This window comes from Pan troglodytes, chromosome 1, assembly GCF_028858775.2.
Source record: "Pan troglodytes isolate AG18354 chromosome 1, NHGRI_mPanTro3-v2.0_pri, whole genome shotgun sequence".
Taxonomy (NCBI): domain Eukaryota; kingdom Metazoa; phylum Chordata; class Mammalia; order Primates; family Hominidae; genus Pan; species Pan troglodytes.
The window spans coordinates 212,968,567-212,982,363 of NC_072398.2; the positions used below are offsets into that span (position 1 = coordinate 212,968,567).

Consider the following 13,797-nt stretch of genomic DNA (forward strand, 5'->3'; position numbering starts at 1 on the left):
CTGTCCTCCCTGTCTCATTAAATAGCACTGCTCCTGCAAACCCAGCCGAAGCCCCAAAGCAGGGAGTCATCCTGAATCCCCCCTTCTCTCATCCCTTCCACATGTTAGCAAGCCCTTAACTTCTACCTGCAAATCATAAGCAGAACATTTTTCCCTTCCATCATCTCCACTACCACCATCCTGGTAGTCAACCAAACCACTGTTGCCTCTTGCCTGAACTATTCTAACCTCCAAGTGACCCCTCTGCTGCCAGTTTCTCACCTCCTCTGCAAACCATTCTCCACCCAGAAGTGACCTTTTTAATAAAGTAAACCAGATCCTGTTACTTCTCTGCTTAAACTCAATGCTTCCTGGTGCCCTTAGAATAACTCCAGATTCAGTTTCTTATGGCACAGGGCCCGGTATGAATGGTCTCTGCCCATTTTTCCAACATCACCCCCTATTCGTTTTGTTCCAGCCACATGCACTTTCTGTTATTTGAACACACAAAACTTTTTCCCACAGAACTGTCTTGCATTTGCTTTCCCCTCTGCCTGGATTGTTCTGCCTTCTTCCCTTGGCATGGTAGGTTTCCTGTTGCCTTTGCGATCTCAGCTTAAATGTCTTTTCCTGACCACACAATCCCTTTCTATCCCACCACTCGATTTTAATTATATGCACTGCGCTTATCATTAGCTGGTATCTTTCTTATTTGTTTATCTTTTTAACTCCTCCCCCATGGTAAACTGTGTGAGCACAGGATCTTGTCTTCTTCCTTGATGAAATCCCAGTGCCTAGAACCATCCTGGTTTCATAAATATGTGTTGAATTAATGTTGGATGAGTGCATGGAACAGCTCCCTCTATCAGAGTTTCACAAACGCCATGACATGCTCTCTGGCTGGGTTGAGTGCGTCACTGTCATCTGGGGAACTCGTTAAAAGTACAAATGCCTTGAGGCTCCAGTCCTGGAAATTCAGATTCAATAACTGTAGAATGAGTCTCAGGCAACAGTGTATTTTTAGTGGCCTCTGAAAAGTCTAATGAGGTGTCAAGAGTGAGGGACCCCTGCCGGTTTCCAATAGAACTTCCATTAAAGATCAAGGATCAGGGCTGCAATGATTGTGATTCACACTCTGGCCTCTAGAGGGAGCTGAAGGTTTCTCCCATCACCCCATCCCCAGGAGGAGGAGCTCAGTGTGATGAGTCTGGATGGTTACAACTTAACAGCTGTAGTTAGGGGTGGAGTTTTCCTTGGGGTTGAATTAAAGGATTGTGATATGGTTTGGCTGTGCCCCCACCCAAATCTCGTCTTGAATTGTGGTTCCCATAATCCCCATGTGTCGTGAAAGGGACTCGGTGGGAGGTGATTGGATCATGGAGATGGTTTTCCCCATGCTGTTCTCATGATAGTGAGTTCTCACAAGACATGATGGTTTTATAAGCACCTGGCATTTCCCCTGCTGGCACTTCTCCCTGCCACCATGTGAAGAAGGACGTGTTCGCTTCCCCTTCCACCATGATTGTAAGTTTCCTGAGGCCTCCCCAGCCCTGCAGAATTGTGAGTTAATTAAACCTCTTTCCTTTATAAATTACCCAGTATTAAGCAGTTCTTTATAGCAGCATAAGAACAGACGAATACAGATTACAATGGAAGTAGAACTGGGAACTTGTTCTTATTTCCTCTTTATGTGTTATTACATTTGTTGTAAAATCAACTATTGTTTGGTGGGCCCTCTCTGGCTGCCTTCTCTTCCTTCCCATGTGACTGATATGATAAGACTGAGCACTGGACATACCTCATCAGGGAGAACCTGGCTCTTTGGAAGGCCAGGGGTTGGGGAAGGAGGCCTAGACAAGGCAAGTTGGGTTGGCTCAACCCTGGCTTTTGTCTTCCTCACTCACATCCTTTTCCAGACTTATATCTGTAAGATCTGAACTCAAGATCAGAATGTGGGGTCAGAGGAGTAGCAAAGAGCAGCCAGGATGAGTGGCTGCCAAGCAAGAAGGGCCACAGGGGTTGTCTAGACCCATCCTCTGGGACCTTGGTGCTGGTCTCTCTTGGTCACCCGAGAGTGTACCTACCTTCTTGCCCTTATGATATGGTTGGACTGTATTGTCTCCTGTCTCCTTAGGATCATCATTTTCAGTTTTGCTTCAAATAATGAAACATTGTGAAGGGCTGGGACTGAGAGAGAGCCAATGATAGTAAAGCCATTTTGAAATAGCTCCCTGTTTCAGGGAGAGCTAAAATCCATTGAAATGGCTTAACTGTGTTAAGCCACTGGGTTTCCAAGAATTGAAACCCAGTGAGTTCACCAGCATAACCATTTAAAGCGTTGTCTCTGCCCATATCCCTTGGGAATGCAGGTGGTAGGATGGAATTCAAGGAATCTAACCGTGGTGATCCTCCCCAAATACCTTCCTCTCTTATTCTATAATTTCCCTCTCTAGATCCTGTAAGCTATCAACAGACATGAAATGACAATAGCTATCATTGAATAGGTGCCACAATGAGCTGAACAATGGGGTCTTTTGGTTGCAGACATTATCTCATTTAAGCTTACAAAATACATGTTTTCATGCCCAATTTCAGGTGAAGTTTCTAAAAGGCTGAAAGGTTAGGTCACCACCCAAGGTCAAACTCACACACAGGTATTCTGATGCTCAAGTCCTCTCTCTTCCTACCTCAGCCTTCCCAGCCTCTAGTCTCAATTCCTTTTCAAATGGTCCCAAGCAACCACAAACCCTCACTGCAGAGGCATCCAGCAGAACCCAGAGGGGACGATCACCTGGCGAGGTCGCATCATCTGCACCACAAAACACACACCCAGGTATGCATCTTCCCACATGGTGAAAAAGGTGAGATAAGGGGGTACTGAAAGCAGGGATGTTATCACTGTTTGTAGATCTCCTTCTCTCTCTATCTGGCTCTCTTTTCTGTGGCCTTGTAACCTGGGCCCAGAGTGGCTCCTGGGAACAAATTGTAAAAGAAGGAGCGAAAACAAAGGAGGGATGATAAAAACTGCTGTAAAAGGTTAAACTCCCATGATTCTCTGTGGCTGTTTAATGGAGTTCCATGATATAAACAGACCTTCGGCTTTGCCTGCTGGGCAGGCGGCCTCCAACCAAATGAGTTCAGACAGTGTTTCCTAATAAGAAATGTTCCCTTTTCCTTCATACTTAACAAAGCCCCCTGAGTATCCAAAGACCCACACTCCCCACCCCCTGACCAACAGATACTATCAACATTACACAGATGCCCACATGAGACAGAAGGGGGCTACATAGCATGGTCTGTCAACAGGTGCACATTATAGCTCCATGATTTGTTAATTTAGCAAATGTTCACTGAGGTGACTCTGCTCTAGGTGTCAAGAATACAGCAGGAGAAAAGACATAGTCTTTGCTCTTCAGATAGTCATGGTCCAGGGGCAGGTATTTTGACATGATGAGGTAAGCACTAGTGTAAAGACCCACACAGAGGATTCATGGAGGAGGGTGTGCCTACAGCTTTCTGGAGAAGTCAGGGAAGGCAACATGACCTGAGGCACAGTCTCTTCGAATGGCCTCAGTTTCTTCATCTGGAAAATAGAATTAATCATAGTATCTACCTTTCAGTGAAAATATGAAAATGAAATGTCATCACGTATGTAAAGCACTTGATCTAGTGCTCACACATAGTAAAGGCTCAATAATGTCAGCCACTCAAATTAGTATAAGCAGCATTAATAAATAAGTCCCCAGTTACAGATGTAAATAGGAATGATTAAGTAAAGAACATTATTTATTATTCATTTTCTTGAACCAAGTCCCAACTTAAGTGCTAGGGTAGATTAGTTATTAGCTGACAGCCTCCTACTGGTGAAGTATGGAATTGCACCCCTACTCTATTAGCCAAAAAAAAAAAAAAAAAAAAAAGCTCTCTGGAGCTTATCTATATGAGCTGTGAAGATGAAGCCTGGACACTCAAATCTGGGAGATGAACCCAGGTAACAGTGGAGAAAGCAGAGGGGGATGGTGAAAAGCATCCTCAAGTTGGACAGGGCTTTAATAGACAACTACGATACTCAGCACCTTAGAGGGATGACAACTCTCTTGACATCTTTATGTTTTCAAAGAAGTGATATGAGCATGATGACCATCTCCCTTTTTTCACCCTCCCCCACCACACACACACACACACACACACACACACACACACACACACACATACACACACACGATCTAATGATGTCAGGTTACCAAATGAGATCCATCTTACTAAAATTCATTTCAGGGCAAGTTTGCCTGGAAAACTGACTCAATGAGCACTCACTGATATTCTCTTGTCAGGTGAGCACAGTGTATTCCAGAGGCTGCAAAAGAAAATCTCAATGTTCTACAGCAGGTTATCCAGTGAAACTTCCTGCAGTGATGGGAACGTGCTATACTTCATCTGTCCAATATGGAGGCCACCAGCTATAGGTGGCTAGTGAGCACTTGAAATGTGGCTAGTCTGACTGAGGAAATGAATTTTAAAATTAATTTGATTTAATTTAAATGTTAACATCCACGTGTGACTGGTGGCTACCATATTGGACAACCCAGACCAAGGGGCTATGATTACACATACTTCCTTGAGTCTATTCTCATAGTTTTGGCATCTTATTCTACAAACGGGCTGAGCTCCTCCCCACTTGGCCAGACCATGGGGGTAAAGTGTCCAAGAGTCAGGCTCTTGCCACTTCCTCCCAATTTCCTTCCCCTCCCTTGAGGGGTCCACAAGCAAGACCTTCCCAAATATCCAGCCAGAGGTTTTGTTAGCTCCAAGGTTAGGTGATCCCTATGGCTTCAGATAATTTCATCAGCTGCCCTGATTTACCCAAAGAATCCAATGCATTCATGATGTTTTCTGACAGCTCAGGATGATCCCTTTGCTAAGATAATGTATTTAGGACCAGAGGGGAGGCTGCTGGGCTTGACACATGTTTTGGGCCATTTTGTGCCCACTGTGCTGAGCAGGCAGTGGCGGCCTCATCACAATGCCCTGCTTCTTCCTTCTAACGGGGTTGGAGACACAGTCCTGACTGGGCCTGTGTAATCTATTCATTTCCTTCCAAGCCGGGCTCTGTAAGCTCATTCACGGAGGATGGAGAAAGGAAGCTGGGACGGGAAGCAAACACACGTACAGAAAACAAACAGCACTCGGCAGCTCCCTGCTTGGAGGAGGGGGGCAGGCTGCAGGGAGAGGGAGATGGGGAAGGAAGCCACAGTGGGGGGTTCGTCTGGCAGGGGAGGAAGGGGTCAGAGGAGGGTCTGGCTGGAGAAGGAGACTGGAGCTCCTGTTGCTGCTGCTCCCATTCCCTCTGGAAGCCCTGCCCTGACCTTGACTCCTGGAGCCCCCATCTTGGTAGGCTCTTATCTCTCTCCCTTCAGCTGCCTCTTTGGGAAGAGAGACAATCACTAGAGAAAGCTAGAGTGGCAGAAAGCAAAAACTGGCCACACGGAGCCCTTCCCTGGAATTTCCTTCCTTCCTCTGCCCCCATCCTTCCCATCATAGGCGGGCACGTGGGCTCCCTGAGACCTGAGGACAGTAACCAGTCAGCTGAGCCACCACCTCCGTCCAGCTACAGAATTACAAGGGCCCAGGCATTTGGCTCTAGTGGGTGATTTGCATGTGATTTGCATACATCTGCATATGCCTGCTCCAGAGGCCCTCAGTCAAAGGATGTGAAATGAAATAAAATAAATTAATTAGTGCAGCCTACCATGGCCCGATATGCAGCGCCTGACAATGGTAAGAGATGCCACTGATTCTTAAAACTACCAGTGGCATCAAGGTTAGGCAGCAAGAGTGGGGGAGAGAGGAGGGTCTCCCTACCGGAGGATGGCGAAGAAAAAGGAGAGTCTCTGTCCAGCCCAGGACATGGATCCTCCTGCCCCAGTCCTGCTCACCATCTTCAAGAACATCAAGTCAAGCCATGTGGAAACCTGCTCCTGGCTTCTACACCTGGGCACAGCCTGGCACTAGCATTGCCCATAACTCCAGCAGGAGCCTCTGCAGGGAGATTTTCACCACTGTGACTATGGTAACATTCGATTTCAAACCGGAGGGAGGACAGTTGCTTCAAGAGCTTGGAAGGCAATGAGGTGCCCACTGCTATTTTCCCATCTCCAAACTTCCTTCCATTTCGCTCCATTAACTGTTCCCACTGGGTCTCCATATTTCTATCTGTCTTTCACCACCCCTCCCTCTGATCCCATCTATGGGATGGCTGAGGGAGAGATGTGGTCCCATCATCAGCAGTGAGCTGGAGTTAATTTATCCCTGTCCTTCTGCCAGGTGCTAATGAGATGCTCCCAGCCTGTGTCAGCCAAGCAGTTCCCATATCCTGTAAATACACCTCTTAGTGATTCAGTTCATGGCACTATTTAACATATGCCTTGACTTTCTCTAGGCCCACTGATCTATCTAGGATGGCACCCTTCCTTAAGGCTGGGACCCTCTAGGGTGCTGGATGTCAGGTTCACACCTGTGAGGCCCAGGCTACCTGAAGAGCTTGGGTGGAGGGCACTAGAATTAACTCTAAACAGGAGAGACTGCAATGCTGAAATAGAGAACTACGATTTTTGATTAGAAGGAGTGCAGATCACAGCCAACAAAATAGCAACAACAAGCAAACCATGAATCAGAGACCGAAAATGCAAAGCAGAGCAGCCAAGACAGGCTGGTTCAAAGCTCACCTGGACGAAGAGCAAGAAGGAGACTGAAGAGAGCTGTTCTGAGTCAAGACTATGAACAGCACGCATGCCCCAGGGATTCCTCTAACACTGAGTTTCCATGCTCTGTGTGTAGATGTGGTGACAGCTCCAAGGAGCAGAGGAGCCAGCTCTAGATCTTGAATCACAGTTTGGTGCCCACCCCCCACCTTCCTTGCCCTCTCTTCCACGCTCCATCACTTCCTCCAGAACAGCTCCACCTAACTGTGCTATCCATCCATTTCATTTGAAGAAAGGGCAACAAAGATTAGGAAAGCGTGGTTTCTGATCAGGGATTTGCAAACTATAGCCCATGAACCAAGTCATTCTATAGCCTGTTCTGTACAGCCAGCGAGCTAAGAACAGTTTTTACCTTTTTTAATCATTGAAAAAAAATAAAAAGAAGAAGAAATTATGACACGTGAACCTTGTACAAAATTCAGACTTTGGTGCCCATGAGTAAAGTTTCATTGACACACAGCCATGCCCTTTCATTTACACACTGTCTGTGGCTGTTTTGATGCCATATCAGCAGAGTTGAGTAACTGTAACCAAGACTGAATGTTTGGCAGACAGGAGAATATTTACAATCTCAGTCTTCACCAAAAAATGTTGCCAACCCCTGTTTAGATGACAGAAGAGGAGTTCTCCCCCAGGATGGTGGTGCCTTTATCTGTGCACACTCGAGCATGCATTGGAAGAAAAGCATCACTGCCCGCTGGACCTTCTGAGCCCAGCCCCAATTCCTTTGTGGCAAAGGGATAGAAGACTGGGATGCCCCATCCAGACACAAGAAGATTTCACTCAGTGGTTGAAAAGGCCCCTTGTGCTCAAGATTCCAAGCTGTTCTTCCTGGTGCCAACACCTGGGCCCTGGGCAGGTGGGTACCTGCTCATCTCTAACCAATTCCCTTCTCAGATGGTGCCAGACACCAGGATTAGTCCTATATGTAGTCAGATTAGGTGGCAGACTATCTCTGTGATTTGATTTTGCAAAAGGCAGGAAGCCTTCCTGTTTTTCTCTCTCCCTTGCCAAAAACATTATCTGAAGCCTCATGCTCAAAATTCCACCATCAGATATCACTTGTGATTACACTGTGCCCAGTGTCCAGGGTGTTCTCAGTAACTTCTACTTTGCCTAATGGAGTTTTCCAAGCATAGGGGCATAATAGGAGCACAAAGAAGGTGGAAACCAGATCAGTCCTGAGGGTAGAAGGGATGGCTAGTACCCAAGGAGGGTGTCAGCAGAGGGCGGGGACCCAGCAGATGCCCAGGACAACTCAGGACTGGGTCAGGGCTGAGGTCATAGCCACACCAGTGAGGGTGTCCAGAGGGCTCTGAGGACCTCACACCAGTCCTGGCCATGGGCATGAAGGGGGCAGTAGTAGTGACTTACCCGGTACCACACGATCTCCCGCATGCGCCCATCTGTCTTGAAGTTACACTTCAAAGTCACGGCGTCTCCAGCCACCACAGGTGGGAGAGGCTCAATGTTGACTGTCAGGTAGCCTACAGAAGAGAGGAGAAAGGGGTGGTAAGGGCACGAGCAGATCAGGGGGGCTGGGCTGATGAGGGCAGGGCCAGGGAGACAGCAGACAGAGGAGGGAAGTTTGGGGTCTGTAGTTGCACAACTTTGAGTGACGCTGTTCACACTGTGGTTTCTGTGAATGGTGACTGCAGGCCCAAATGGAGCCAATCACCCTCTTCTTCCGTCTCTTCAACATCTCCTTTTTGGCTGCCTCCCTGGCTCCAATGGATCCCTCCAAACCAAAAACACTTCTGCTTGGGACACATTTTTCCCTGAAGGTAGGACCTGCTGACACCTCCAAGAACAGCCTCAATGTATTTCTATAAGATACCCCAGAGAAGGCTTCTGTGCCCCAACATCGCCCCTCCACCCCTTTTTAGAGTTGTGGCATTCATGATTCATCTATTCGGTCCTGCAGGAAATGAATGCCGAAATGTATTTACTTGGCATTTCCAAACCTATTTGAATATGGGTCGCTCAGCCACCCCTTAAGCCCCATCACCATCCTACGCAGCCAGGATCTGAGAAATACACACTGGGACATGGTGTTCTAAGTGCCCATACTCCTCCATTTCCAACCTCATAAACAAATGACTCCTGGTAAAAAGAGAGCCCTGGGAAACCACCACTGGCTTCCTTAACACCCGCCATTGGCTTTCCCACCACACATACTTTGCCACCTAAAGGGAGGGTCGGGTCCAAGCCTTGGCCATGGCAGTGGTGATACGCTAGAGAAGTCCATTATAGACCCACTATCTGGGGAGGAGTCTGAACTCGTTGCAAACACCAGGTGATGCTTCCTGGACTACTACCAGCTGCCCCTGGGAGTGCCTGGAGCAGACGCTGGGACTCTTGCCCTGGTAGCCACACCTTGGGGACACTGCTCTCTCCACACCAAAGTCCAGTCTGGTGAGGCCTCTAACCCACTCCTCTGCCTCCACTAGCCCCATCCCAGAGGCCTGGACCTTCACCACAGTTCCGAGGAGAACCTCATTCCTGGGCTGATCATCCAGGCTCATCTGATCGGCTTCCTGCTGGCTGATGTCCAGTCATTGATCTAATGGATCAATCCAGTCCGATAGTCTTAATGAGAAAACTAGCCAGGATGGGTTCGAAGATTTCAATTGTGCAGGCAAGCTGAATAGATGGAGCCCATGGGCCTGACCCCTGCCTGGAACTCAATGGTTACAACACTCCAGGAAAACAAAAAACAAAACAAACAAATGGACCTGGAGAGGATCAATTTGGAAGTTGGAGTCAGAGTGGACCTGCATGGTCCACGGCTTCAGGACCCAGCCTCCAGGGTGAGGGGCAAGGCATGGGGCTCACTCCAGGGTGGCCTGTAACTTAGGCCAGAGGTCAAGCTCCTGGATAGCCCTGGAGCCCACTTGGTCTGACAAAGCCACGACCAGAACCAACCGGTCCAACTTCCAAGATCAGAAGGACCAATCCGGATCCTCCTTTCCTCATTTACTCAACCCCAGTTCACTCCCACCTACCCTGTGCGGGCCTGGGGCCAGGATCTGGGAAGCAGAGACCCAGGCATTGCCCGGCCCTCCAGGAACAAGCAGTGAGGGCGAGACAGAGATGCCCAACACAGTCACCACTCAGGTGACCAGCCAGCCTCTAGGTAGGCGGACGGGGGCCTGTGGGTGGGCACAGAGGGAACCTGATCCAGCCTGGATGATCCCAGCCATGGGGCATGACAAACAAGGAGGCCACCTTCAGGAGGACAGACCCCACGGAAAGGGAGACCTCCGGGCAAGCCAAGCCCGAGTGTAACATCGTGATACTGGCTCACATGTCCACACCTGCTTTGTGCCAGGCACTGGGCTAAGCACTTGATATGATATGCATCTACTCACTTAATCACCAGGACACTCCTAGGAGAGAGGAACTATTATGATTCCCACTTTCTGTGAGTGAACCAAGAAGTGAAGTCCCCTGCCAGATCACACAGCTGCAAGTTACAGAGCTGGAATTCAAACCCAAACCTTCGGGCTCCATGACAACCACCACGCTATTACAGCCTCTCAGAAGAGGTGAGAGAAAGTGGCAAACACTGTACATCTGCAGCCTGCATACTTTTTTCTTCCAGCCCTAAAGACGGAGGATGGGCATTGTGGCAGGAACGGTGATAGGAGTTGAGGACCTGACCCCATGGCCACAATTCTGAGCCACGTGGCTCAATCTTCCAGTGAGGCTGCCCTCCCCTGGGCTCTCTCTCACCTTTGCAGATATAGTTATGAGTTGAGCATCATCAGTCCAGATGGCTGATGAGATCAAGGCTCATGAAGGTCCTCCTCCCACTGGAAAGAGGAGGGAAGGACATATTCTCAGATGCATAAATCTTTGAGCAGCCCGAGGTGGGTGCAGATGGTGTGTGCCTGTGAGGCAGGCAGGGCGGGATGGAGGGTCATCATTTGTGGGCAAGCCATGAGGGAATTGCAAGTGTAAGTGTGGCGGTGGCGGGGAGGGCAAGTAGGGGAGTGGTTGCAGCTCTGGTGATTGGGTGGTAGTGTTAGGAGCACTGTCAGGTGCAGCAGATGTCTGGGGCAGTAGAATTCACAGAGGCATGCCAGGGTGAGATCAGAGAGCCCACTGCGTACACACTCAGTCTTAGAGGTGAATCAGGAGGTGTGTGCAGGAGTGGGGCGGCTCTGACAGGTTAAGACAAGACAGCTTTTCCCAGAGTGTGCAGAGAATAGGGATCTTCTTACCAGTGTTTCAGGAAACATGATTTCTTTGTGTGTGTGTGTGTGTGTGTGTGTGTGTGTGAGAGAGAGAGAGAGAGAGAGAGAGAGAGAGAGAGAGATACAGAGTCTCACTCTGTCATCCAGGCTGGAGTGCAGTGTTGTGATCTTGGCTCACTGCAGCCTCCACCTACTGGGTTCAGGCAATTCTCCTGCCTCAGCCTCCTGAGTAGCTGGGATTACAGGTGCTTGCCACCATACCCAGCTAATTTTTGTATTTTTAGTAGAGATGGGGTTTCACCATGTCGGCCAGGGTGATCTCAAACTCCTGAGCTCAAGTGATCCGCCCGCCTGGGCCTCTCAAAGTGCTAGAATTACAGGCATGAGCCACCATGTCTGGCAGGAAAACATGATTTCCAACATCCATGAATTTTAAGAGATATTGGGTTAAGTATAATTAAACCCGTTCTTCCCTTCAGGACTTCTCTTAACTTTCTCTCCTTCCTTCTTCCTGTCTTTCCTTTATGCATGAAAAACAAATTAATTGAGAATCTATTCCGTACCAGGCACCGTTGTAGGCAATGGGGACATATCAGTAACAATAGACACGTCCCTGTCCTCATGGAGCTGCCAGTTTAGCAGAAGAGCCCATAATCAAATAAATGATGGAAAATATGTCCAGTGGTGATAAACATAATGAGGAAAAGCAAAGCAGAGTGAGGTGATAGAAGGCAATGGGGGAGGGGCTTCTTTAGCCAGAGGGGCCCTGGGAGGCCCTTCTGAGGAGGCTGGAATAAAGGAAGGTGTGAGCCATAGGGGTACTGAGGAGAGAGCATTCCAGACAGAAGACATGTCAAGCGCAAAGGCCCTGAAGCTGGAGTGTGTGCTCACAGTGCCTTGTGACCCTCCAAGTTTGGGCCAGAGTGGGAAATTTTTCTTCATATTTTACACTCTGGAGCCCATCTTTTTCAGAGCATCTTGTAGAACCTGAGCCAGGAATGGGAGCGAATACAGTGAGACAAGCGAGGGGCCTGCAGTGCAAAATTAAAGGACACCGTCTCATTGCACCATCCTGAGAGTGAGTGGGTGGCTCTTTGAATGTTACCCGCTGTGCACCTGGCTAGCTTCACCCTAGTCTCAGCCCTGCTGGAGTCCTTGAAAACAGATGTCGGGAAACACCACTGTAAACCGAGGCAGGAGTGACTGTGCCTTCCATTCCAGGGATGGCCCTACTTGGAGTCACGGTAGCAGCCAGGAGGAGAAATGCTCGTAGCTGGGCACTCCCCTTCTCATCCCCGCAGGAAGCTGAGGGAGTGGGGTTTCCAGGCTGCAGAGACAGGTTTAGCTCTAAGGATTAAAACTCCTTGCCTGAGCATGTGTCACTTAGTTTTCCCAGCACTCTCACTCCCATTTTTTCAGCAGCTCAGGCAGCAACCAGTGCCTTGTACGATGCCACGACCATGAGTATGTCACACTGGAGTGCAATTGTCTGTTTGCACATCTGCCTCTCCTTCTGGAATATGAATTCCATTAATATCAGTAGAGTATTAAAATATGAATACAATAAGCGATGCATTCTGAGCGTTCATGGGCACAGGCAGTTTGGGTCCTCGTACCCTCCTGTAAATATGCCTCTGTCACAGACAGGGACGAGCTACTGTTCAGAGCTATGGAGCACCTCGTTCCATGCCTCATGGACAGAGCAGCCAAGCTGGGATCTGAACCCAGAGCTATCTGGCTCCAAAGCCAACTTCTTTCTACCACTTCTTTCTACTGGCTGGAGCAGAACATACTACTTGATGGGGTCTCTTGGGAATTCTGGGTGGTATCCCCCAATTTGCAGCTCCATCAGTTGCCACTGAGTCTTCACCAGCTGCTGGCTCTCAGACAGGACAGGGAAGCCAGTGCAGGAGCTGGGCCAGGTGAGTGGGGAAAGGACTGACCCAGAATTACACACTGAATGATAGGAACCATAAACAGAGAGACCTGGGGTTGGGGCCAGGCTCACGTGAGAGATGGTGGGCAGAGGGGAGACCCTACTGCCTCAGGGCTTGAGGTCACAGCCTGGCAATGAGCTGTGGGCTCCACCCTTCTTATCCAAGGCCAGGACAAACATCAGGTGATGTGTGGGGTCTAAGTCTCAGGTCTGGAGGTGGGCTCTCTGGCCGGGGTGAGGAGGGAGAAGGTGGAAAGCAAGGAAATTTTCCAACAGATGTGCCAGGCAAGGCTATGACAGCACCAATCAACACCTGGATCACAGGTGAGAAGACACCTCTGAGACACAGACACACACAGGAGAGGAGATGGCAAGGGTTCATATAGCAAGGGAGCTGTTTCCAAGAGAAAAACACAGGAAAAGTTCTCCTCTAGGTCCAATTAATATTCCCCCAGCCCTGATCTCACAAAATTCCATCATCTTCCAGATACCCTGCACGGATTCTTTTTCTGAAAATCTCCTCCCCATCCTTCCTGGCTCTTCTCCACTCATGTACCTCCCCAGAATTTGAAGTCTTTCGATAGAATCAAGTTTCTCACTCTAGCATTCAGTAGCGACCTGGGCAAGTTATGGGACTGCCATGGGACTCAGTTTCCCCATGTGTAATGTGGATGCAGGAATAATCACAGGGTCCAAAGTGGTAAAGCATGGTCCAGGGCTTCATTCAACGCAAGCTCTACAACAGGACATCCTGGATCAGAGCGAGGTGGCACCATGCTTCCCGCCAACCCCCTTCCCTTGCCTGCACTCCCTCCAGCATTCCACTCTCCAGTCTAGGAAAGACAGCTCCAAGGTAGAGGTTGAAAGAGCAGAGACTGGCATCTGGAAGCTGACTGGAGAGAAGAGAAGATTCAGAGATGAC

General features: G+C 48.9%; 1 protein-coding gene across 3 annotated transcripts in view; it reads right to left on the reverse strand.

The window, feature by feature from the left end:
• IGSF21 (immunoglobin superfamily member 21) overlaps positions 1 to 13,797 on the reverse strand; it is a 273,368-nt gene that overhangs the window by 144,773 nt on the left and 114,798 nt on the right. For all 3 annotated transcript variants that reach the window (XM_063804624.1, XM_003307834.7, XM_054679931.2), the window contains exon 2: positions 8,115 to 8,227. In XM_063804624.1, coding sequence (XP_063660694.1) covers positions 8,115 to 8,227 — 113 coding nt within the window. The remainder of the gene's footprint in view (positions 1 to 8,114; positions 8,228 to 13,797) is intronic.